The sequence below is a fragment of the Nannospalax galili genome, unplaced genomic scaffold, assembly GCF_000622305.1.
Source record: "Nannospalax galili isolate Female #2095 unplaced genomic scaffold, S.galili_v1.0 scaffold433, whole genome shotgun sequence".
NCBI classification, from domain to species: domain Eukaryota; kingdom Metazoa; phylum Chordata; class Mammalia; order Rodentia; family Spalacidae; genus Nannospalax; species Nannospalax galili.
In genome coordinates, this window is record NW_008338715.1 from 9,947,863 (window position 1) to 9,972,164 (window position 24,302).

General features: G+C 40.8%; 1 protein-coding gene and 2 non-coding genes across 5 annotated transcripts in view; all 3 read right to left on the reverse strand.

Annotated features, from left to right (window-relative positions):
- Positions 1 to 24,302, reverse strand: part of Kiaa1211 (KIAA1211 ortholog) — a 271,096-nt gene that overhangs the window by 136,492 nt on the left and 110,302 nt on the right. For 2 of the 3 annotated variants that reach the window (XM_029563600.1, XM_008833300.3), the window contains exon 2: positions 21,075 to 21,238. Coding sequence is in view for 1 of the 3 variants with exons in the window: in XM_029563598.1 (XP_029419458.1) it covers positions 7,483 to 7,549 (67 nt within the window). In the remaining 2 variants the exon portion in view is untranslated. Of the gene's footprint in view, positions 1 to 7,482; positions 7,566 to 21,074; positions 21,239 to 24,302 lie in introns of all 3 variants that reach the window. The other variant, XM_029563598.1, reaches the window with a different exon arrangement.
- LOC115070428 lies at positions 1,632 to 1,740 on the reverse strand. Its single transcript, XR_003849583.1, has one exon. It is a non-coding gene; the product is annotated as a small nucleolar RNA SNORD23 (small nucleolar RNA).
- Positions 1,767 to 1,929, reverse strand: LOC115070429. Its single transcript, XR_003849584.1, has one exon. It is a non-coding gene; the product is annotated as a U1 spliceosomal RNA (small nuclear RNA).

The following is a 24,302-nucleotide window of genomic DNA, read 5'->3' on the forward strand; positions in this document are numbered from 1 at the left end:
TGGCTCAGTGGTTAAGAGCACTGACTGCTCTTGCAGAGGACCCGGGTTCGATTCCCAGCACTCACATGGTGGCTATGAACCATCCTTAACTCCAGTTCCAGGGGAATCCGACGCTCTCTTCTGACCTCCGCAGCATTGCATGACAGGTGCACTTACATGAAGGCAATACACTCATACATATAAAATTAAAATATATACATTAAAAAAAAAAAGGATTGACAAGATGGTTCGGCAGACAAGGGTGCTTGCCACCAAGCCTGACAACTGAGCTCAATCCCCAGACCCACATGGTGGAAGGAGAAAACTGACTCCTGGAAGTTGTCTTGTGACAACCTCAGGTTTGCATCGATACATGACCCACCCCAAAAAACGTAAATAAATAAATTAATAAAATTTCTTAAGGGATGCATATGTAGCTTAGTGGCAGAGTTCTTGCCTAGCATGCACAAGGACTTGAGTTCAATTCCCAACACTGAAAAAAAGGAAAAAAAGGAAATAATAAATTATAGCTATAATGTACAAGTATTACTAAAGCTAATTTTGTGTAGAGACACTCAGGAAACTTCATTACTGTACCTACGTCCACTCATTCTGTGATTAGGAGTACTCAGTGGAAATAAAATAAAAATTCAAAGTAATAGAAGTGCAACTTTAAGACCCATCCTATTCCCTCTCTAAGTAACTGAGTAATTTTTCACTATCATGTTTATATTCACATTTGTTTTCAAAGTGTTTTAAAAGATCAGACATGGCGGTGCATGCCTGTAATCCCCAAGCAGAGGCTGAGGCACAATGAGTTGAGCCTGGCCTCAAACGAAGGGTTTTCTAACAACTCATTATTTTTATAATTATAAAAAAATTAAAATGGTTTCAAAAGACATTAATAAAAAATTCTATTCCTACATACTTTAGAAATACCCTTTTTCATATAAATGATGATAAATTCATAAACTCAGGAGAAATTAGTTTTACCTATTCATTAAAGCAGGTTGCTGAGGATTTCTGTTTGTCAACACTTTGATAGCATAGCTCAAAATACTGCAATTTTTCATCCTTGAATATGTCACTTAATTTTCTAAAAATTTAACTTAAATAAACAAAAAAGTAAAAGATGACTTTTAATTCAATTTTTAAAAGTCCTATAAAGTAAAAAGTAAAGTATCCTCCAACCCCAGATTACCTATACCAGAACAAACTGATCTACAAGCATGTTTTTGTTTGTTTATTTGTTGCTTGCTTGCTTGTTTTTGAGACAGGGTCTCCCTGTAGCCTGTTGGCCTGGAACTCACCATGTAGACCAGGCTGGCCTCCATCTCACAGAGAACTTCCTGCCTCTGCTTCCCAAGTGTTGGGATTAAAGGTGTGTGCCACCATGCCTAGCTCCTGAAAATTTCTTAAGAATGTTATTCCTTAAAGAGGCTAGAAATTTAATAAATGCTATCAAATTTGCCTCCTGAAAGGTTAATCAATTACACTCATACTGCAGGAGTTCCTACTTTCCTAAATTCTTTATGGCATTTAACATTATCAATTTTCAAACTGTTCCTAACGATTCTTGAAAAACATGTTTCCATTCCCCTTCCTCAGGTACCCTCCTCCGTCTGTCTCTTTCAGTCTTTTTTTTCCCCCTGTGCCCTCAGCCCCCAGGCAATGTCTCAACTGGCCCAGTCCAAGAGCAGCCATGTTGTGGCCCACAGCCCCTGAGGGCACAGGGAGCAAGGATGGTGTCAGCACTGGGCTTTCTTTTTCTTTCTTTTTCTTTCAAACAGGGGAAAGCTCCAATGCAGTCCCCAACTTCCACAAATTATGCACTCAAATTTCCCACATTCAGGAAAATCGTAGGGGTCAGCACACTGGGAGAGCAATGAATGAGCCTCACCCTGGGAAAACCACCTTCGTGATCATGGTATCTCCCCTGCAGGTAAGTATTGTCTCTCTCCATCTTTGTCTCTTGTCTCTATGTCTGTCTCTCTCTGTCTCTGTTGTCTCTCTTACATATTTTGGGCACCTGTGAAACATCTGTGATGGTATCCATACCCACTATCTATTTGTCCGCTGATTACCTTTATCTGGCTGTCCACTCTCACAAACTTGCAGTTTTGTGCCCCTGTATGCCCTGGTACAAAGCACTCCTTCACCACACTCATTACAACTGCCTTTGGTTTGAGGACCTAGCATCACTTAAGGATACAGCAGTATTACTCATTTTGGCTCTATTTTTATACTTTTGCATACAGGAATAAAAGGCCATAATGACCATAATCAGCCATAATGACCAGTACCTTCAAACTTGGGAAGTTCTAATACAAACAGAGACAATTTAATGAAAGCATCATGCCACTGCATCCACAGCCATGAAGTTATTTTCTTTACTTGAATAATTTCATGTGTACACAAAGTAGCAAGAACCACAGCACACCTCAGCACACTGTGAACAACCTTAAAGAGACAAAGCCACCTGTGCTCACAGGAAATTAAAAAAAATCACACACAATACATTTGTTAGTCCACATAAAATACCTGGATTTAAAAAAAAAAAACTAAAATAAAATGCATTAAAAATTGGCAAGAGTTTGACTTGAATGGTGCATTGCATACTTTTTCTTCGAACTGTTATTTTAATTTCACTATTTAAAATTTTAAATTAAGAAATTAGACATTATTAACGGTTTGCTCAATTATAAATACACTAATATTTTTTAAAAGCTCACTTTATGGTACATATGTGTATTATGCCTCAATAAAGCCAGTCCTCCTCCTCCTCCTCCACTTCCTCCTCTTCCTCCTCCTCCTTCTTCTTCTTTTGGTCTTTTTTGAGACAGAGACAGGGTCTCCCTGTAGCCCCAGCTGTCCTGCAACTCACTATGTAGACCAGGCTGGCCTTGAACTCACAGAGATCCACCTGACTCTGCCTCCGGAGTGCTGGGATTAAAGGTGTGTGCCACCACGCCCGGCCCTAAAACTGGTCTTTCTTGTTCACTTGTTTTTCCTTTCCTTTTTCCTTTTTAAAATTAAAAAAAAATTCTTTTTTAAAGAACTCTTAAACAAGATAAGTTTTAAAAGACAAGGTCTTACCATGTTGCCTAGGCTGGGCCCAAGTGATCTTCATACCTTAGCTCTCCAAGTAGCTTGGATTAAGGTGTTGCACCTGTAATCTGCCTAGCTGACAATGTTATTATTTTTAAAGAATTTTTAATTACACTAATTTTAATTACGTATTTGTGTGTATGAGTGTGTGTGCATGCATGTGCTTACTTTGTTACTTCTTTTTAGGTAACGTTTAATAGCAGGAACGCTGCTTTGTATGGGTATACAGCAGATTAGAGATCTCTTCTTTATGCTTAGTTTTTTTGTGAACATAAAACTGCTTTAACATATGAAGTCTTCTACTTAAAAAAATACTACATTCATCATTAATTTTGCACTAACTTCACGTTAAAAATTCGGGAAGTTACTAGGCTATATAAAAACGCTGACACAGCAAAGCTCTTTCCCACCTCTTGTTTTTGGCAGTAGCAGTTGATGAGCACAGGGTTGAAAAAGTTACTTTTAAGAGGATCAGTGAAGTGAGCTGTCAATAAAATTAAAAACTTCTAGGTGACTTTTATCCTGGGCAATTTATATATCCTGTATATACTGATCCATGCTCCCAGTGTGCTCTGGGACTGACCGTGCAGTAGTGTAACAGAGAATAATGGAACAGAGGCTCATTCCTTTGCTGTCCACCTATCTTAGATGCTGGCTCTCAGTTCGTGATTAATGAAGATTTCACTGTGTTGAACTATTTCATTAAAAAATTAAGTGCTGGGTTAATTAAAAAACCACGGAGAATAAATTAATTCCATTTATCAACAGCAAAACATAATGGACAACAGTTTTCTGACTAATCTACTAGAACTTTCTATTTGAGGTGCTGAGGATGCAGCTCAGTTGGTAGAGTGCTTGCTTAGTTAGAATGTGGGAAATCCTGGGTTTGATTTTTAGCACCACATAAAACCAGGTGAGGTGGCACACAGCTGTATAGTCTCAGAACTCCTAGGTGGATTCAGGAAGACTAGAAGGTCAAGGTCATCCTTAGCTGCATAAACTTTCTATTTAGGATATCACAAGAATCAGAGTGTTCTCCAAGACAAGTGAAATCATTGTACTGTAATGAACTTGGTAAGAGAGAGAGAGGAGAGCGACAGAGACAGACTTCTGAATAGTTTCTATTCTTTGAAAGGAAGAGGAAAAATAAGATAGATTTTTATTTCAAAATAATAAACGGGGGGAAAAAGAGTTGTTATGGTATGATGATCTGATATACAGAGAGAGAGACACTACCCCAAGTTAGGGTCCTGAAAGACAGAAGTTTAAATTCACTTTTAGAGGGATGAACTCTGTATTTAGAAGCTTGGAGATGAAAAAAAAAATCTCTGTGGAAGGAAATCTGTTGCTATTCTGTTTGGGGATGTTCTTAGGAATAAAGCAAAAATCCTAACAATTGGTAAGACTTCCAAGTCTAGGAAATGTTAGGTTCTTTCTAACCAAGCCTGTTCCTCACATCTAAATGATCTTACTGCTAAAGGCAGGAAAAAAGATGACAAGTATCTTTATAACTAAACATTTGCAAGTCAGAGCTAGAGGCCTGTTTTACACAATCCTGGCCACACAATCCTAGTGCTTCTCCCTACTTGGGTCTCCTCCCTGGCAGTGTTTCGGGGTCTGTTTTACTGATCCTCTTTTGAAGACAGGATGAACTAGGGTGGTCGTCCTAGAGACAGTCTGCTTGAGAAGCAGTGTTGCCTGCCCTCTGTGTATCAAGCTGTGGCATTGACTGTGCCCCATATGCAACTCTGTTCCAAAGGAAGTGAAAAGGGAGTGCCTCCAAAACAGGACTCAAGGAAGTCTGCCTGACCACTGGAAAGCACAACACAGCATCATAGATCAGTTGTGGTTTTTAGCATATCTATACTATATTCTAGAGGATGGTGTATGTCTGCTGAATACTAATCAGCTCCAATTCATTAATCTGTATCACCATAACAAACACTCTTGTCCCAAGGGCTCACTCCTGTCTCATTTTAAAACATAGGATTTTGTTGATGTCATTTGTTTTCCCCTTAACTTTAAGGGAGTAAATCTTTTACTGTTGTAAGGTTTTGAAAAAACACAAAGTAAGCCAGGCATGGTGGCACTCGCCTTTAATCCCAGCACTTGGGATGCAAAGGCAGGTGGATCCAGGTGGATCTCTTGAGTTTGAGGCCAGCCTGGCCTACATAGTGAGTTCCAGGCTGGCTGGGGCTACAGGGAGACCCTGTCTCAAAATAAAAAACAAAAAAACCCCACAAAGTAACAGACATTCTTTTTCCATCCTATGGATACTAAAGAGACAAAGGGTCATAGCCATGTTTTTAAGAAAACATATATTTGCGTCATAGAGTACCTAGAATTTAGTAGTAATAATAAAGGAAAAAAAATCCTCACAGATAAGGAATATGAGAATTTCATGCCCTACTTTTCCACAAGTACTAAGCAGCTCAATGCAAATTTGCTACTTTTCCCCTTATGTTTCCTCCTATTTCCAAGCTGGACTGCAGCCTTTCCCCATCCTAGGAACAGATGGGTAGAAATGGCTTTCTTTATTATGGAACCAGATCATTATGAATTCGAGAGCCAAGTGGTAATGTCAAAGCCCTACGTTAACAAAAGTGCCTCAAGAAGGCACACCCAATTCTTTTCCTTTTGAATTTCATGGCAATGGACTGAACAATTTCTTGTGTCTAAAAGAAATGAAATGACAGCTTGAGAATTACAGATGTATAGGGGTAATATTATTCTTTTTCGAGACAAGGCTCAGTGAGGCTAACTAAATGTTGTCCCTATCAGCATCAAAACATTTGCCTCATGGCTGCACTCTACTGCCCAGGTTGACCTCTAGGCTCAAAGGATCCTCCTTCCTCAGCCTCCTGAATACCTATGATTACAGCTGTGTACCACCACACCTGGCATATATATATATACAATTCTTTTATGCTTCCAATAACAAGTAATTGTAGAACTGTGTAGAAGAATCACAGTGCAGGGTAAATCTGTGATTTCTAATGAAAAAAGATAAATGTGTAAGATAGTCATATAATCAAGAAAAAGGAAACACATTCAAAATCACCCTATTCAAGAAGGAAATGAGGAACACTAATAGACTTTGTAATCTCTGAAGGGATGTGGTAAACTTCATTGTCTGAGTCACAGAAAATTATCAGGGCATGGCTTTCCAAAACATACTATAAAATCACCTCTGCAGAGGGTGTGTGTCAGGGTGGTGGGGAGGAAGAAAGGTTCGGCCTTAGCATAAGGCATATTGCCTTCCCTAGCTCTCCTTACCCTAATTCTGATTTCTCTTTTCCTAAAGAGAAGTATGTGTGACATCCAAATAATTCATTTTCTACTTTTTAAAAGACAAAGTCCGCTGTGGAGAATAAAAGCAAGCCAGCGCCCTATCACACATGGAAAACCAGCCAGCAGTAACTCACTGTAATACTAATCTGCTTTGTATCCCTGCCAAGAAAGGTGGGGTCAGTCCATTCATGGCCACTATGTCCAAGTCACTGGGAGGGATGTTACAGGGGGAAATAAAAAGAACTGAAAATAAAAGAATTAAAGTCAAACTGTTCTGATCACTTCTAATAAAAGCAGATATAGGGTGTGTTCATTACAGTATGTTAGTGTGATTTTTATTTATCTTGTATTAATGAACAGTGAGCTAACTAAATGTCATCCCTATCGGTATCAAAATGTTTGCCTGGGTGGCAGTGCAAGCCTGCCTATGATCCAGCACTTGGGAGACTGGAACAGGGGTGAGCACGTCCAAGAACCCACCTGGGTTATGGAGTGACACCCTGTCCTAAAAAACAAACACAAAACAACAAAACAAAGATAAGGCATTTTGAGTAGAAACATCTCCATATCAAGAACACTGATGTCTCAGAGCTTATACTATTAAACTTAGATACAATAAAATGATGTCTTGAGGAGAAACAAATATACAAAACTGTCCTTTCACAACGGCCTTTCTGCCTTGAAATGTGCCATTTAAAACATGTTTTCTGCCTCTTTCACATTTCAGCTATAAAGTTCTTATTAAGCTGCTGAGTCTGATTCTCATAATTGGTTTGCCTTTCCAATTTCAGTGCTTCTTGTGAGTGTGAGATGGAAAATGAGATAATGCAGCATGACAGAATTAAATGTAAGTAGAGTGCTTAAGTGCCCAGGGAGACCAAAGAGCTCCCCCAGGAGTCCGTATGGAAGATGACAGGCATCTACCTGAACTGCCTGGCTTGCCTTTGTTTATGTCTGGGTACTTTGCTGTATCCAAGGCTGGAGAAGTTACTGTACACATTACCAAGAAGTAAATCCAGGCATTTTTGTATACTAAGAATAATAGGAAAAAGGTAGCAACTGCCTCTTTAATTTGCAACTCAGAGCAGCCACTTTGTACCATACCTGAGACATCAGCGCTCAGAGACTCGCTGTGGATACTCTTTGTAAGTTTAATTTCCTCCGCGGCCATGACTTTTTAAATGTTACTGAAATGAAAAGTACAGCATACAAATCTATGAGCACCATGCTTATGGAAGTGAGCGGTCAGATGCCCCACGCTGTGCCATCAGTTCTGCCCGTGCCTTACCCATCAGGGACGGCATATTACCTTTCACCAAGGCGATGCATATAAAGTACAATGGAATGGGAGGGGGAGGAAACAAAGTGACACCTGTGATAAAATGCTGGTTATTATCACTTTCCACAGTCTATACAAACAGCACATCCAGCGAATCACAATCTCCATCACACCGTTGACCCTTGGCCCGAGGAAGAAATTTACTGTGTTCCTCAGACCTGAAAAGGACAGATAGGATTCGTGCAGACACTTTCCTTTTTATTAGCAGCTGAGTCAATGTTTACGTGGAATCAAACCAGTTAATCCCTAAAGTGTGCATGAGAAAAATACACCTCCTCAATTTTACAAGCCTCTTACATTTCAACTATTCTATTTCAAAACGATCTCTACATTTGTAGGAAAACAGATGCAGTGAGAAATCATTAACATTAAGCAAATTAAGCTTGATGCAGAAAGACAAATACTACATGGTTCCTTTCAAATGTAGAACCTAGATTTAAAATTACACATAATGTAATACAGATTCTGTGTGCATATATGTGTGCATGTGTGTCTATATGTGTGTTGATATGTCACAAAACTAGAGAGGGAAGGAAGAGACTTCAAGGAAATGGGAAAGAGAGGATAATGGGGTACACATGACTGGAGCTGGAAGGGGTTAGGAAGGTGGAGGGTGGGAACAAGTGAGTGAAAAGCACAATGACACATCTGCATGAAGATGCCGTGATGTACCCCTTATTTTGTACACTAACTTGAAATTTGAAATTTGAAAAAAGGGCATTAAAAAATAGTATCTAGGGGCTGGAGAGATGGCTCAGTGGATAAGAGCACTTGCTGCTCTTACAGAGGACCTGGGTTTAATTCCCAGCACCCACATGACAGTTCACAACTATCTATAACTCCAGTTCCAGGGGGATCCGATGCCCTCTTCTGACCTCCTTGGGCACTGCATACATGTGATCAACATATATACATGCAGGCAAAACACTTAAACACATAAAATTAAAATAAATCTTTTAAAACCCTCTAATACTCAAATATTCACTTTTATTGTTATAGTATATAAATAAACAGGTTTATAAAACAGGATAACATGTAAAAGCATTTTTAAAAATTGTCCTTACATTATTTCTCCAGTAACTAAATTCTTTGCAGATACTCACTTTTACAGATTCTGTTTAGTAAGAAAAAATTCCCTAACTGGCCAAAGTAGTTTTTGAAGCATTTAAATTTATATAAAGTCATTTATATAATGCTATGGTTTAAATGCACATTAGGGTTATAGCCACACCACCCTGAATGCACCCCATCTTGTCTGTGTATAGTAGTTACTTTTCTTGTTGCTGTGACAAAGTATCTGATCAAAGCAACTTAAAGAAGGATTTATTTTGGCCCATGGTTTAAAGGAATCTAATTCATCATGGTAGGGAAGGCATGACAACGGGACTGGCTTGGTCTGAGGCAGAGGGAGCTGGCAGTGAGGCTTCCCCACATCTCTGTGGTTCAGACAGTAGAGTGAGGGGAAGACTGGCACTCATCTGGCTTTCTCCTCTTCCCCTTTTTATTCAGCCTGGGCCCCCAGCCTGTGGGATGGTATCACCCACCTACAGGGTGGGTCATCCCTCCTTGATTAATCTTCTCTGGAAATGCCTGACAGGCAGCCCCAGAGGTGCATCTTTTGGATGATTCTAAATTCAGTCAAGTTGACAATGAAGGTTAATCATTCAGTACGTGCCCAAAGGGTTCATATGTTTCAAGCTTGATCTCCAATGTGATGTTAAGAAGAGTTGATAAGACCTTTAAGAGGCGGAACCCACCCAGTAGGAGGTGGAATGCTTTAGAGAGGATCCTTCAGAGAAGATTATGGTAGCTTTCAGGAAGCCCTGGATGTTCTCCAGAGAGTGGATTATTACAAAAGAGCAAGTCCTGCCCCTCTTTGCTCTCTGGTTTCCCATCTCACAATGTGCTCTTCCCTCTCATACATGTTCCAGCCATGATTCCATCCATCATGATATGATACAGCCAAGGAGGCCCTCACCAGAGCCAAGCAGAAGGCAGCACCAAGTCCTTGAATTTCCAAAACTGTGAGCTAAACTTCTTTAAAATAAAATAAATAAATAAATAAATAAATAAATACATAAAAAGTATATGGGCTCAGGAATTTTGTTATAGTAACACAAAAACAGCCTAATATAGTTTATCCTTCTCTTCTTAGATTGCTAGTCATAATGTGTTTCCATTTAAGGTTCTGTTTCTTTAGAAAATTAAATTCTGGGGCTAGAGAGATGGTTCAGCAGTTAAGGGCACTGGCTGATCTTGCAGAAGGCCCAGGTTTGAACCCCAGCACCCACATGGTGGCTAACAACTGTCCTCAACTCCAGTTCCATGGGATCCAACGCCCTCTTCTGTCCTCTTTGGGCATTGCACAACATGGATGCACTTACATACATGCAGGCATAAATTCATATACATAAAAATAAATAAATAAATAAATAAATAAAGTTAAAAAAAATTAGATTCCATGAGCTTTTTCTATCTCATGACCACAAGTTCCTTTGGTACCTACCTACCTTCTTAGCCAACATTAGTAATCACCTAAATTGTCTTAATACCATAATGTCATATGTGGTGATTTGAATAAGAAATGTATCCCATGGGCTCAAGCATTTGAACACTTTGTCTCCAGCTAGTGATGCTGTTTGGGGAGGTCATGGACTCTTTAGGATGTGTAGCTTTGCTGGTGGAAGTACATCACTGGATGTGGGCTTTGAAAGTCATAGCTTTGCCCCACTGCCAGTTTGCTCTCTCTGCTTCCTGTTTGTCATTGAAGATGTGTGGTCTCAGCTTGTAGCTCCTCCTGCCATGCCTTCCTTCCCACCAGGATGGACTCATACTTCTAGAACTGTAAGCCCAAATAAACTCTTCCTTCTATAAACTGCCTTGGCCATGGTGCTTTATCACAGCAATAGAAAAGTAATTCATACACCTTTAAAAAATCTCTCTTGGAGCTGGAGAGATGGCTCAATGGTTAGGAGCACTAGCTGCTCTTGCAGATGATCCAGGTTCAGTTCCCAGCACCCACATGGTGGCTAACAATCATTTGTAACACCAGTTCCACGGGATCTGATGCCCTCTTCTGACCTCTGCAGACGTTGCATGACATGGGTGTGCTCACATGCAGGCAATACACTCAAACACATAAAAATAACAAATAAAATATTTTTTGAAATCTCTCTTATACCTTATCTTTTTTGGTACTAGGCCTATTTTTGAAGCATGCCATAAACTTTGACTGTTATTCTTTGGAATTTCTACAGCTTTGATCAGATATTTCCTATAATTTTTTTCTATGAAACAGTTGTATATTTCTTCCCTACATATTTGTAGTAATGCTTGAACTAACTGCTCTCGCTTTTCCTCCAATTTCCCATGTTCTGGAACAGTGGTTCAAATGTCCTCTGTACTTGAACATCAAAATATTTTCTTAACTTGTTCCATTCCAAGATCTTATTCTTTTAAGAGACTCACATCATTATTACTTTTAATCAACATTATAAGAAAGTCTTCCTTTAAAAGCCATAAATTATTACTTCCTGCTTCTCTTAATGTTATTAAATTTGTTGTTATGACAACTAACATAGCCTCAGCATGAATTTCATCTCTCCATTTGGAATGGACCAGATCAGCCCAAGAGGTTCAAACTATCATGGGGGGTGGGGGGGTAGTCAATTGACTGTCAGAGAATGATCTCAATTTCCCATGAGTCACAGACCATTCGGGATGCCAATATCATAGACTGGTGGCTAATAAGAAAAAGTTAGTCCTTGGGTTTAGGAGGATAAAAGTCCAAGATCAAGTCCAGTAGGTTTAGTCTCAGACCAGAGCCCCTTCCTGGTTCACTGATCTTATCTTCCAGTTATGTCCTCACATGGTTGAAACGGCTTGCTAGCTCAATGGGGCCTCTTTTACAAGGGTACTACTTCCATTTGTGAGGGCTCTATCCTCATGACCAAATCACTCCCCAAAGGCATTACCATCTAACACCATCACCCCAGAGGTTATGATTTTAACACAGGTACCAACAGTAAACATTTTGGTTTTACTTTTCATATTGCTGACCTCTGAAATATGTTGTTATATTAATTATTCCTCAGTTTTGACTTCTTTATGTACATTTTAGCTGCCTCCTTAGCTGAAATATTCTGTACTTTCTAACCTTAAAAAAAAAAAATCCCATCATTGGGTCAGTTGTGGTAGTACACGCCTTTAATCCCAGCACTTAGGAGGCAGAGGCAGGTTGATTTCTGTGAGTTCAAAGGCAGCCTGGTTTATATAGTGAATTTTAGGTTAGCTGGGATTATATGGTAAGACACTGTCTCAAAAGACAAACAAAAAATCATTATGGAAGAACTGGGTATTTTATAGCTTCATCACACATTGCGATATTGTTTTAGGATCTAATTTCCCAGGCTGGACTTAGAAATAACCTCATGGGATTGGTCTAAAATCAGTTATATATTTTCTTTTATACAACCTATTGCCACTATATCCTGGAAATACTGCATGTCATTTTGCTTTTTAAGATTTATCCTAACCATGTAAGTAACAAGAGGAGAGATCTTACATAGCTCACTGCACAGGAAAATGTACTGCTAATCGTTTGACCTTTGCAATGCTCACAGTGGTACACATTTCTCATTTGATTCAAGTCATTAAGTAATTACTGTCTAGAAGTGCACAATATCAAAATATGCAAAAAGAGGACATAAAAAGGTGTGTCAACTAAATGTGGTGGTGGCTCATGCATGTAATCTCAGCACTTGGAACAGGCAGATTTGCCATGAGTTCCAGGCTAGCTTGGACTATATAATTAAGTCCCCTGCTCAGGGACTGTAGTACTGAACAGATGCTGCTAGAATCTTCTGGGCAATGACCATGACAAGGTTCAAAGTTAAAACTCCCAGCAAGGTACACTTTCTTGAAAAAGGTATAAGCTTACCACAAAATGTTTTGCATACTCATATAGTTTAGAAGGTCTTGAAAACCTTTGATAGAAGAGATTTTAAGTGGTCTTTTCTAAGAGAAAACTATTTTTAAAATATTTTATTTTTAAATGTAAATGTATATGTGTGCCTGCTTGTTTGTATGAGCACCATGTGTATGCAGTGCCAAAGGTGGCCAGAAGAGGGTGTCTGATTCCCTAGAACTAAAGTTACAGGTGGCTGTAAGTTGCCTTATGTGGGTGCTAGGAACTTGAGCCCTCTGCAGGTGCAACAAGTGCTTGTAATTGCTGAGCCATTTCTCTAGTTCCCTTTAGTGATCTTTACTGCCATTATCACCAAAGTTATTAGACGAAGTCTCTACTGTTTATCCCCAATTGTGCGTCACAGATGTGAATCTGTTTTGCTCCCCAACTAAGAACTCATTTTCCCTGAGGAATACCATCATAAATGGTGGCTGTGGTGCTCCACACAGGCCTCCCCTAACAACTAGTAATGATGCCAAATAACAGCATCATGGGGCGGCTAGAACAATGACTCCCAAACACAACCACTTTCTAACCACTTTCTAGAATCTGTGAATATGTTATTTATAAGGCAAAGGAGACTCTGCGAGAGACACTGAGACAGGAAGATTAGCCTGGATTACCTGGGTAAGCCCAGTTAGAGCCACAAGGGTCTTTACAAGGGTGTGAAAATCACAGAAGGAGCTGTGGTGATAGATGTACAGGTCTGCAGAGGAAGAGTGCCTGGAAGATGTCATATTGCTGGCTTTAAAGGAGGATGCTGCCACAGGCAAGGAAGAGGATTCTTCCCAAAAGGCTGGTTTTAGACTTGTGACCTCTAGAATTACAGTGTGTGGTACTAACCAGCCCTGTTGCCTTGTTTTAGACAGGTGATCTCTATTGTGTAAGCTCTCAGTCACTAAGTTTGTAAAAATATGTCACAGCAACAACAAGAAATTAATGTACATTTTCAGCAAAATTACTAGTTTCTATGGATAAATGATTCTGGGAACATCTTCTACTATTTCCTGAATGTCTATAATTTGAGAAGTCTTAAAATAATCTCTGTTGAACTTTGTTCAAATCAGAATTTTTCCAAAGCCTTTAACCACAGACACTTTAAAGAATATCTTTTAAATCTTTCTTCAGAATTACTCTGCCTTATATTAATGACTTTTCTCATCAGTGGGACAAAATACCTGACAGAAACAACTCAAGGAAAGAAAGATCTCTTTGAGCTCATGGTGCTGGAGGGTTCTGTCCATCATGGCAAGTGTGGGAGAGCAGCTCACATCATGGTGGGCCAGACTTCAGAGAAGGGGGAGTGCTGGCACTAAACTCCCTTTCTCCTTTCCCCTTTTAATTTCTCCCAGGCCCAGGCCATGGGATGAAGCTACCCACATTCAGGGCTTCTTTCCCACTCAGTGCACTCTAGAAATGTCCTCCCAGACATGACCACAGGTAGGCCTCAATCTTAGAGATTCTAAATCTTGTCACGTTGACAATGAAGATTAACCATCAGTGTCACCGGAACCTACTTTGGGAAACAACTGTTTAAGCAGTTATGCTATGTGATGGTGGGAAGCCATGTACTCATTCCTGCATATATTTACCTACATTGAAATTCCATCCACTGAAGTCATTCACTTATTTCTGCATAACCATTAAGGCTTACTAGTGTGTTAGGTATTGGGATGGGGTGGAACAGGATGCGATAAAGACACAAAGGAAAATATCACTGGCTCCAAGGAGATCATTGTTTAGTATATGACATGTTTACCAATAATCATAAGCCAGACAGAGCTGAAGTTCTGGGGTGGGGGTGGGGGTGTTGACAGACATTTGCATGAACTGCTGTGTTTTCTAGAAGAAAAGAATCATTTCTGGGAGGGGAGGGTCAGAGGACTTGTCATTTGCAAATGTCTTTTAAGGACTGCTAATCTGTTAAGCAGAAGAGACAGAGGAGAGAAGGTCATTCTGCAGTGGAACACAAGCGAACAATCTTCTCCATTACAGGCACTGTTCAAATCAAGGTCCTAGTGTTCCTGGATGGAGACAGCATGTTGAGCCCTGGCAAATCCCATCCTTATCTGTAAGATAATCAGAATTGTGAACTGGGGTTCCAATTCTAGGAAAAAGCCAACATTTATCACAAATACGTGAAAATAAAGCAATACATCTATGTTTTCAAAAACAAAGTATAGGTCATCAAATCCTTAATGTGATACTAAAGTTCTGTCACCAGTGCTCCCTTTGAGGGTATTTTTTCTGCATGGAATGAACTTGGTGAGGCTTTTAAAATTATGCGTCCAGTGAAGTTTTGATACTTTTTCCATTTCCGGAGTAGTACAGCCTTGCTTCAGTGTTCCTCGGAGCTCTTGAACTTCAGTTCAGAATTAGGACTCATTTATTTCATAGAACTTAACACCAGTTCTGTGGGCATGCATATAAACAAGGATCTGCCTTGATAGGAACCGGCAGAGGAGGACCACTCCCTGCTGACTTTAGCTTTAGTGTTTGGTATCAATTTTGATCTCTTTATGAGCAAACACTATCTTACTGTTTGTTCTTTGTGAGCCTGGAGTCCTGGGCCCTACCTTTCCTTTCCGGTGGGAGGAGATTTTTACTGTATTTGCCACAAGGCTGAAAGAACCCTGGAAGTGGAAGTTTGGCTCCACTTGAGCCAACTTAGAAAAGAAATATACTTTTAATTATCTTAATGAGGAAAAGATTAAGGTAGGTGGCATCTTAGGGGTAAGGAATTCAGCAGATTTTTCTCCCCTGGCTTCAACCCCTAGAAGACCTGACACTCTGGTTTTACAGACTCTACACTATGCCTCGGCTTACTCCAAAGATGTTGGCAAATCAAGTTCTTTTCTAAAGTTACACTAGGAGAGCAAGATTAAGATTTAAAGGATCAAAGGGACCCCTTCCCAGAAACTTGTTCACATGGCGTGACCTCTGGAAATGGTGAGTCCCCCTTGTTTGTCTGGTGTTCACCTTCTCCACTTTCCAGAAGGCTCAGGTGGCACCTCTGGGAGGCCCTCTCCTCCCCTGATGGTTGTTTGCTTTGCCCTTTGTGCTCCCAGGCACTCTGTGCAAAAAAACACTCTCAAATATCACTAATCACATTTTATCTGGCTATCTGTTTACACATCTGAATTCAATTCAGTGAGGTTCAGTTCACATGGCAATGCCCTCAGTGTTCCTAGAGCTCTGCCAGACAGATTCAAAGGCTCCAAGGCAGTAAGGACTCTGGCCTCTGAAAGCTGCCTCCTGCTGTGGGAGATGGAAAAGTACACAACTCTTTCCAGGTCTCTGTAGAGGCTGAGATGCAGCAGACAGAGGAGGAAGGCGGGACATGAACCCTGGACAGCAGGGTCTTATTTCATACTTAGTCCTCAGCACAATGTCTGGTGTGGAAACAACTCCATGCAAGTTAATGGAAGGAGGGAGAGAGGAAGAGAAGCCAGAAGGAGGCAAGGAGAGGAACCACAAATGCCCTTTCCTATGCCCATCACTCTGCACTGTAGTCAAAGCCATCAGGTGGTATTCTGAGGCTTCTGGAAGTTTGCTTTTGTTTTTGACTTTGGAGCCGAAAGCTGATGCTTCATAGCCTGACCTCATGTACAATATAGTACATGATAACACCTCTGGTGGAGACAAGCCAGCATCAGCCATGGGAGTAACTGTGGCCCCAAGTGAGTGTGAATAATCCTACCCTCCCTGAAGAAGAGATGCACAGGTGGTCTCCACACAGTCAGTAGCAGAATTCTACCCAATTCTTCGGTTCTGCCATCTTAGACCATAGGCTCTAATGGCACCTCAAAAGGATTTAATGAGAATTGCCATCCCCTCAGAATCTTGTTTGCCACACAGTTCCCCCATTTCTCTGCCAGCTTCATCTGTGCAACCGTCTTAGGTTACGCTGGGCAGATGGAGGAGGACTCACATTTCAAGCCTCCGCAGTCCACATCCCAGATCCTAAGCTGTTTTCCCAAGGAGGGAAGGGAGGAGGGATAAGGGAACAGTCCCCAGGAGACGACAGTGTAAAGTCTTCCTCAAATTTTCATCTTCAGCAGCTGGTATCATCTAACCCCCTTGGGAGAAACAAGGCTTTGTTGCTTAGGCTAGGAATCTAATCTCTGTATCTCTGGCCAAAATATCAATTACAGGTTCAGCTGCATGCTGGGATATACTGGAGTTCAAACAACTAAAACAATGGCATAAGTCTTGGGGGTGGGGGGCTGAGTGGACTGAGCCACCTGGCAGAAGTGAAATAAGGTAAAGCTGACTTCCCCACATCCTTGCAGATTAAGGAACCCAAGTCTCAACTGCTGTGTCTGGAGAAGCAGTTGCAGGGAGGCAAGTATCTCTAAAGTGGTTTTCTTCTTAGATGTCCCACTTAGAAAATGCTGCTATTCCTACAGCACGCTAACTCTCCTGAATAATGATGAGAATACTGAGCAAATGAGAAATGACTGTAATTACAGGTAAGGGTTTTCCCAGCCACAGAAGGTCACATGTTATGAGTTCATTTATATGAAATATCTAGAATAGGTAAACCCATGGAGACAGAAAGTGGATTGGTGGCTGCCAGGCGGTGAGGGGAGGGAGAGAGGGGAGACTGTTTTACATGGGCAATGAAAATGTCTTGGAATGGGTCAGAGGTAATGAATATACCACACTGTGAATACACTACATGTATCCATGGATTTTTTCACTTTTAGTCACTTGAGAACAGATCATTTTAGTTCTTTTTATGATGGTACTGGGGATTGAACTCAGAGCCTCACACACACTAGGCAAGCATTCTACTAGTACCCCTCCTCCACACTACTTTTGCTTCTTTCTTTCTTTCTTTCTTTCTTTCTTTCTTTCTTTCTTTCTTCTTTCTTTCTTTTCTTTCTTTCTTTCTTTTCTCTCTTTCTTTTCTCTATCTCTCCTCCTTCCCTATCTCTCTCTCCTTTCTTTCTTTCTCTCTCTCTCTCTCTCTCTCTTTCTTTCTTTCTTTCTTTTTTTGAGAGGGTCTCACTAAGTGGTCCAGGTTGGCCTCAAACTTACTCTATAGTTAGGGTAGGTCTTGAATCTGTGAGCCTCCTGCCTCAGTTTCCCAATTTCCTATGACTTACAGGCTTGATGATTAAGCCTGATTTAAAATGGTTAATTTTGGGAAAAAAGTAAAAATTAACTAATTAAGCAGCAAATTTTACGTTAGGTGAATCTCACCTGAATATTTTAGGTTGTCTTCATTTGGGGCGGGGGGAGGCGGTACTGAGGATTGAACCTAGAGCCTCACACTTGATAGGCAAATGCACACTATTAAGTTGCATCCCCAGTGAATATTTTAAGTATATGTTAAAGGATTCATCATTTCTCATTGCTTAACAATATCCTTGGAAATAAGGACAAGATTTTATTTTCATTCTATAGCAATAATAAAGATTAAACAGTTCTCAAAATTGTAGTCTTTGCTACTTTGTGGGCTTTTTATGTGTGTGTGAAAAGCATAATACTTTCCAGATGTTTGTACAGAGAAGTCAAACTAATGGCTTCTGATTGATTTGGCCATGCACTCTAACTTCTTTGTGTGTGCGTGTGTGTGTGTGTATGTGTGTGATTTTTTTTCTCCTCTATGTTGTATGAAGGGAGTTTCTTATCACAAAATGTTCTACAAGCCACAGAACTGTAGTATTATTTTCCTGGAAGAAGTCCTAAAAAGGGGAAAAAGCATCTGTTCTTTGTGATTAATCATGCTGTGAGATGAAATGTAAAATGGGGAGCGGGTTTTGGGTGGGGTTCTATTTTCCCTTTGACAGGAGAAAGGAGAGAGTGTGTCAGTCTCGCACTATCTGAGGGTTGAGCCATACCGACAAGGACTGCAATGCTGCATTTGTGTAAATGTCCTGGGCAGAGCAGGTCCTTGCCAGGGATGTCCTATTATCATGGCCACAACGGCACATGGGTGGTAAGGTAGAATTTACAGGGTCCTAGCTCTTGTGGTTAGTGATTATCACCTTTGGCAAACCATTTGAGTTTCCTGAGATGGTAATATTCCAGCGAAGGTGGCTGTGGTGGATTGAACTGAGTCACCCTTCCCCCTTGTGATTTAGTTGAAAACAGGGTTGCTGCACAAGTAATTAGTTAAGAAGAGGTCACAACTGAGTAGGGCAGGCTCTTAATTCACTATCCGGTGTCCTTGTAGGAAAAGGGAAGATGCCGTCTGAAGATGCGCACAGCAGGGGCGCCATGTGACAAAGAGTCAGACTAGAATGGCGCAGCTGCAAGCTGGAGGCTGCCAATGATTGCCAAGAACCACCCAAAGGTGGGCAGAGGAAGGAAGGAGTCCTGATGTGTCTGATGGGGAGCACAGCCCTAACTTGATGTTGGATTGCTAAGGCTACAGAATTGTAAAATGAGAAGTTTCTGTTTTTTTCAGCCACCCAGTCTCTGGAACTTTGTAACAGCAGTCCTGACAAACTAGTATGGTGTGGAGGTTTAATTTATTTATTTTTTTGAGTATATATATTTGAACTGCCAAGGAAGCACACTTAGAAAAAGTCACACAAACAAGAAAATGTAAACTTCTTTGTATTAACTGGTTATGGTTTGAATGTGTCCCCCACAGTTCACATGCTAGAAACTAATCCTGAATGGAACAGTGTTGGGAGGTGGGACCTTCTTGGTCACGAGGGCTGTGTGTTCAAGGATGGAAAGGCATTGTAACATTGGCTTTTACCTGGAATGGGCTTGTATTAAGGTGAGTTTGGCCCTCTTTTGCCCCTCACTCTTACCCTCAGTCGCCCTTTACCTTCTGCCATGGCATGACACAACACAAAGGCTTTTACCAGATGCCAATGCCAAGCACCTGGACTGTCAGGCCTCTAGAACCATGAGCCAAATAAGTCTGTCCTTCATAAATTACCCAGTCTCCCATGTTCTGTTTTAGCAACAGAAAACAATATCTAAACCACAGAAATCCCTTTATTTCCTTTGGATGCAACATTGCCTCTCCATACTCACCTCCCACTACCTCCTACCCATCTATGCTGTCTCAGCACTTTGCTTCTGACAATGCCTGCAATACCCCAGCTGCATCCCCCCTTTAGGCCTTGGCATTGCTGCCTTCTCCACCTCAGACATGCCCAGGGTAGCCCCTGACTGCCTGACTTGCTTCTGTCCTCTGATATCTTAACACTGCTGTGTGGATCACCTCCCTCAGAACTCATTCCTTACTCTGCTCTAATTTCTCCTTTCCCCATGTTCTCCCTAAATTCCAATGTCCAGTTCCACATTTGCTCTGTGCATAACCTATGATGTTTCCCTCACACTAGGGCATAAGCTCTGCGAGGGCAAGACACCATACCTGCTTTGTTCGGTGACATGAACAAGCATCTAAAACAGTACCTAGTTCACTGGAGGTGCCCAGCAAGAAATTATAAAATTCATTATTCGTTTTGTTGTTGTTGTTTTTGAGACAGGGTCTCCCTGTAGCCCCATCTGATCTGGAACTCACAATGTAGACCAAACTGGCCTCAATCTCACAGAGATCCACCTGCCTCTGCCCCCCAAATGCTAAGATTAAACATATGTACCACCATGCCTAGCCCACAGTTCATTTTTAAACATCCACCTTTTGGTGAAGCTATTCATGTCCACTACAAAGAAATTGGAATAATTAGAAACTTCAAGCTCCTGTCATCCATTAAAACCTTTCAACATAAAATAAACAGAGTGGTTTTTAATCTTCCCTTAGGGGGTCCTGTCACTTGAGGAGAACTGTCATGACAAGTACAGCAGCTCTTTTATAAGGTTTAGTGTGTGGACTAAGTGTGCCAGTTATATCTAAGAACTTAATACAATGCTTGCCATAAATAATATTGCTAGCTATCTTAACTTCCATCTCTCCCCACCTCCTAACTTAGGTGCAGCTAAAATAACGGAATAGTCTGTTCTTAGGAAGGAGACAGGTAGGGATGTCTCCTAGTCCCAGACTTAGAAGAATACCAAAGCACATAGCACCTAACCTTATGAACCAAAGCCACCATGAGATGCAACACTCCTTACCATTGCAAAGACTTGTATAACAGCAACAAAACAAAAATGACAGTGACATTTTATTTCACCCTCCTCCTATTTGCAAAGGATTTTCTTGTAAAAATTTTTAATTTTTAATTAAAGAGCTGGAGTTCAAGATTGTAAGCAAGTTGTTCGAGCTTCCTCAGCTGGGAGGTAGAAGGGCAGGGAACTAAAACTAGAATCAGAAGATTGTGGGTGACAAGGATCATCTCATTTGATGTTTAGTGAATATATACTACCCACCTTTATAGTCCCATTCATAAAAAGTGAAGTATTCTTCAGTACTTTCTGCATAAGTGATTTCCCATCCAGCCCTCTACACAGGTGACTTACCTTTACGAATGGACACAAATCCTTTTACTGTTAGACAATTCTCCACCAAGCTTTTCTTCTTTTAAAAAAGCAATTCCACCTTGGTGCTAAGTGCATCAGATGCTAAGTGCATCAGAAAATGGGGTGCATCACCAAGACAGCCTGGAAATCACAGCTCTTGGAAACTGTAGAGGAAAAAACAAAGCATCAGACACAATTCATGTCCTCTATCCTCTCCTGGAAGCCTCTAAAATGATTCTCTTTTCAAGGTCTACATAAAAGGTTTAGGGGATTTTTTTTTTTTTTTTTCTGTGCTGAGACTTTCGGTTGTGTTTAAGTAATACCGCATTTCATTGCTTATCCTGATTTTTACTGTAAGGCTCTAAAACACTTATTGTAAACTTTCTACTTTTGAGGAGACAAAGGAATCACATCCATGAATATTGAGACTTTCATATTCCTATACACAGAATCTCACATTTACTCCTCATGATAGATTAGCTCAAATTCAAGGAGCCAGAAGACACAAATTCAACGCAGCAGAGAGAAGGCTGGAGTCATTAGTTATCTCTTTTTCAGAGATAGTGAAGGTACCTGATTACTGGATTAAGCATTTCCTGTGGGTAGGACACCTGTACAATCTCTTCTAACCCTGTCTTAATGAAGACAGTGGATTTTAACTAGGAGCCAAAGAGGGACATGTCCAGGAGAGACCTCAGACACAAGTACATCCTTTGTAAAACCCAGTGAAACAAACAAGGTTCTGGGATGAGAAAAAAATGTCAGGGCTCTGTAGAGGAGGCTTCTCAGTTCTGGCTATGAGAGATTATCTTGAATCAGACTAACTTCCCATTGAATATGATGACTAGAAAAGTTGGGTAAAAATAATCTTATTTAAAGGTATGGGACAAGCCGGGTGTGGTGGTGCATGTCTGTAATCTCAGCACTCAAGAGGCTGAGGAAAGAGGACTACAAATTGGAGGCCAGCCCGGGCTAGAGCTAAACTCTTTTCTCCAAACATACACACACACACACACACAGAGAGAGAGAGAGAGAGAGAGAGAGAGAGAGAGAGAGAGAGAGAGAGACAGAGACAGAGACAGAGAGACAGAGAGACAGACAGAGACAGAGAGACAGGCAGAGACAAAGAGACCAAGACGATATTAAAGAGAGAGGAAATTAAACTAAAACAAGTAAAACATTTTGTATGGACTTTCCTTTCCCAACATGGAAAGGAAAGCTTTTTCAGAAGCACACAGCAAAATTGGCAGGAACCCCAGAAGAAAGATACTGTTTAGAAGCATGAACTTTTTGTCTACCTCACAGGCTGGGAAAATCTGAAAGGGAAAGAAAAAACAAAAACGCAACCCAAAGTTCTACCTCCAGAAAACAGCACTGAGAAGTTAAACATAGCTCTTGACAATTCCACAGTGCTGGGGGATGACAACTAGAATTCAGGGCCCAATCGCTGAAGGAGTCCAGGTTAAATAATAATAGTAATAATAAATAAACAAACAAATAAAGAAATAATAGTGCTTCCAGTAGCTCTGAAGCTTGCAGTCTTGGATGAAGGCTGAAAAATGATCAAACTCAGCCTTATGTGAGTGTCCAGTCACTCACGGCATTAAGGAGGCCTGGTCTACTCTAAATGCTTGTCAGAAGCAGAAGAAAAAGACCCTAGGAGAAAAAACCAAAACCAAAACCAAATCCAGGCTCTAGGATTTCTATGCTTAAAATGCTGTGTTCAGTCAGCAATGGTGAGATGATGCCCAGGCAGAAAGCAAAGAAAGAATCGGGCTTGAAGACAAACTCAGGCACAACCCAGAGACACAGAGGATGTGGTCTTTGAAGTAGCTGCGATTAACATGCTCACGACATGAAGACTGTAAAGGACTGTAACACATAACTCTCTGCAACTCACAGAGCAAGCATAAGATTTAAAAGAGGTAAAGAAAACTGGGTAAGAATAGAAGAGATTTGAGCAACACAATTAAACTCAACCTTAATCACCCTACGTGATACTGCACCTGATGTTTATGACCATATACTCCTAAAAAAGATTTTACTTATTTGTCTGCGTGTGTGTGTGTGTGTGTGTGTGTGTGTGTGTGTGTGTGTAGTGACTGCAGGTACTTGTGGAGGCCAGAAGAGGGTGTTTGACTCCTTGGAGCTGGAGTTATAAGTGGTTGTGAGTCACCTGATATGGGTGCTGGGAACAGAATTTGGGTTCTCTGCAAGAATAGGACATGTTCTTAATCACTGAGGTATCTCTCCAATCCCATAACTACATATTCTTTTCAGGGCTGTATATCAAACATTTATAGAAATTAACCATAGGCAGGCCATGAGTAGGTCTCAGGAAATTTCAGCAAATGGAAACAATTTTTTTCCCCCCTTGGTCTCTTAATTTTTTGAGACAGGGTCTCCCTGTAGCCCCAGTTGGCCTGGAACTCACTATGCAGATTAAGCTGGTCTTGAACTCACAGAGCTCCACCTGCCTCTGCCTCCCAAGTGCTGGAACTGAAGGCATGTACCACAACATCTGGCAGACAAAGTGTTTTTAAAACATATTTTGAAATAATTACAGGCCTATAACACCAGCTGAAGCAGGACAATCACAAGTTTGAGGCCTCCTTGAGCTACAGAGAAAGTTCAGGACTAGCCTGGGTAACTTAGTGAGACCCTGTCTCAAAGTTTAAAAAATACACATCTCACACACACACACACACACACACACACACACACACACGAAAAGGTTATAATGAGGCCCATGATTTTGTACATTAAAAACTTAATTAAAAAAACAATAAAAAGAATAAATATATCTAGATGCTTTTTTTTTCAAATATGAGTACAACATAATTAAGGAGTATGTTTGGTATGACACTTTGGGAGCCTGTGGGAGGAGGAAGAGAAAGAAGAAAATTTGAACTCTAGAATATATCATTGGAGCTAGGTGTGTTGGCATATACCTTTAATCCCAGCACTCAAGAGGCAGTGGCAGGTGGATCTCTGTGATATTGAAGCCAACCTGGTCTACATAATGAGTTCCAGGCTAGCCGGAACTCCAGGGGCTACAGGGAGACCCTGTCTCAAAAAAATGTGTGTAGATGGGTTGAAGGGCAAACTCCTTGAAATGTATCACAAAGAGGACTTGAAACTTGCCATGGAGGAGTAAGGCAAGTTTCACAGCCCCTCTGTGTGAGTCACCCCAGTAACAGGACTCAGGAGTTAGCAGCTGCTGCTTCA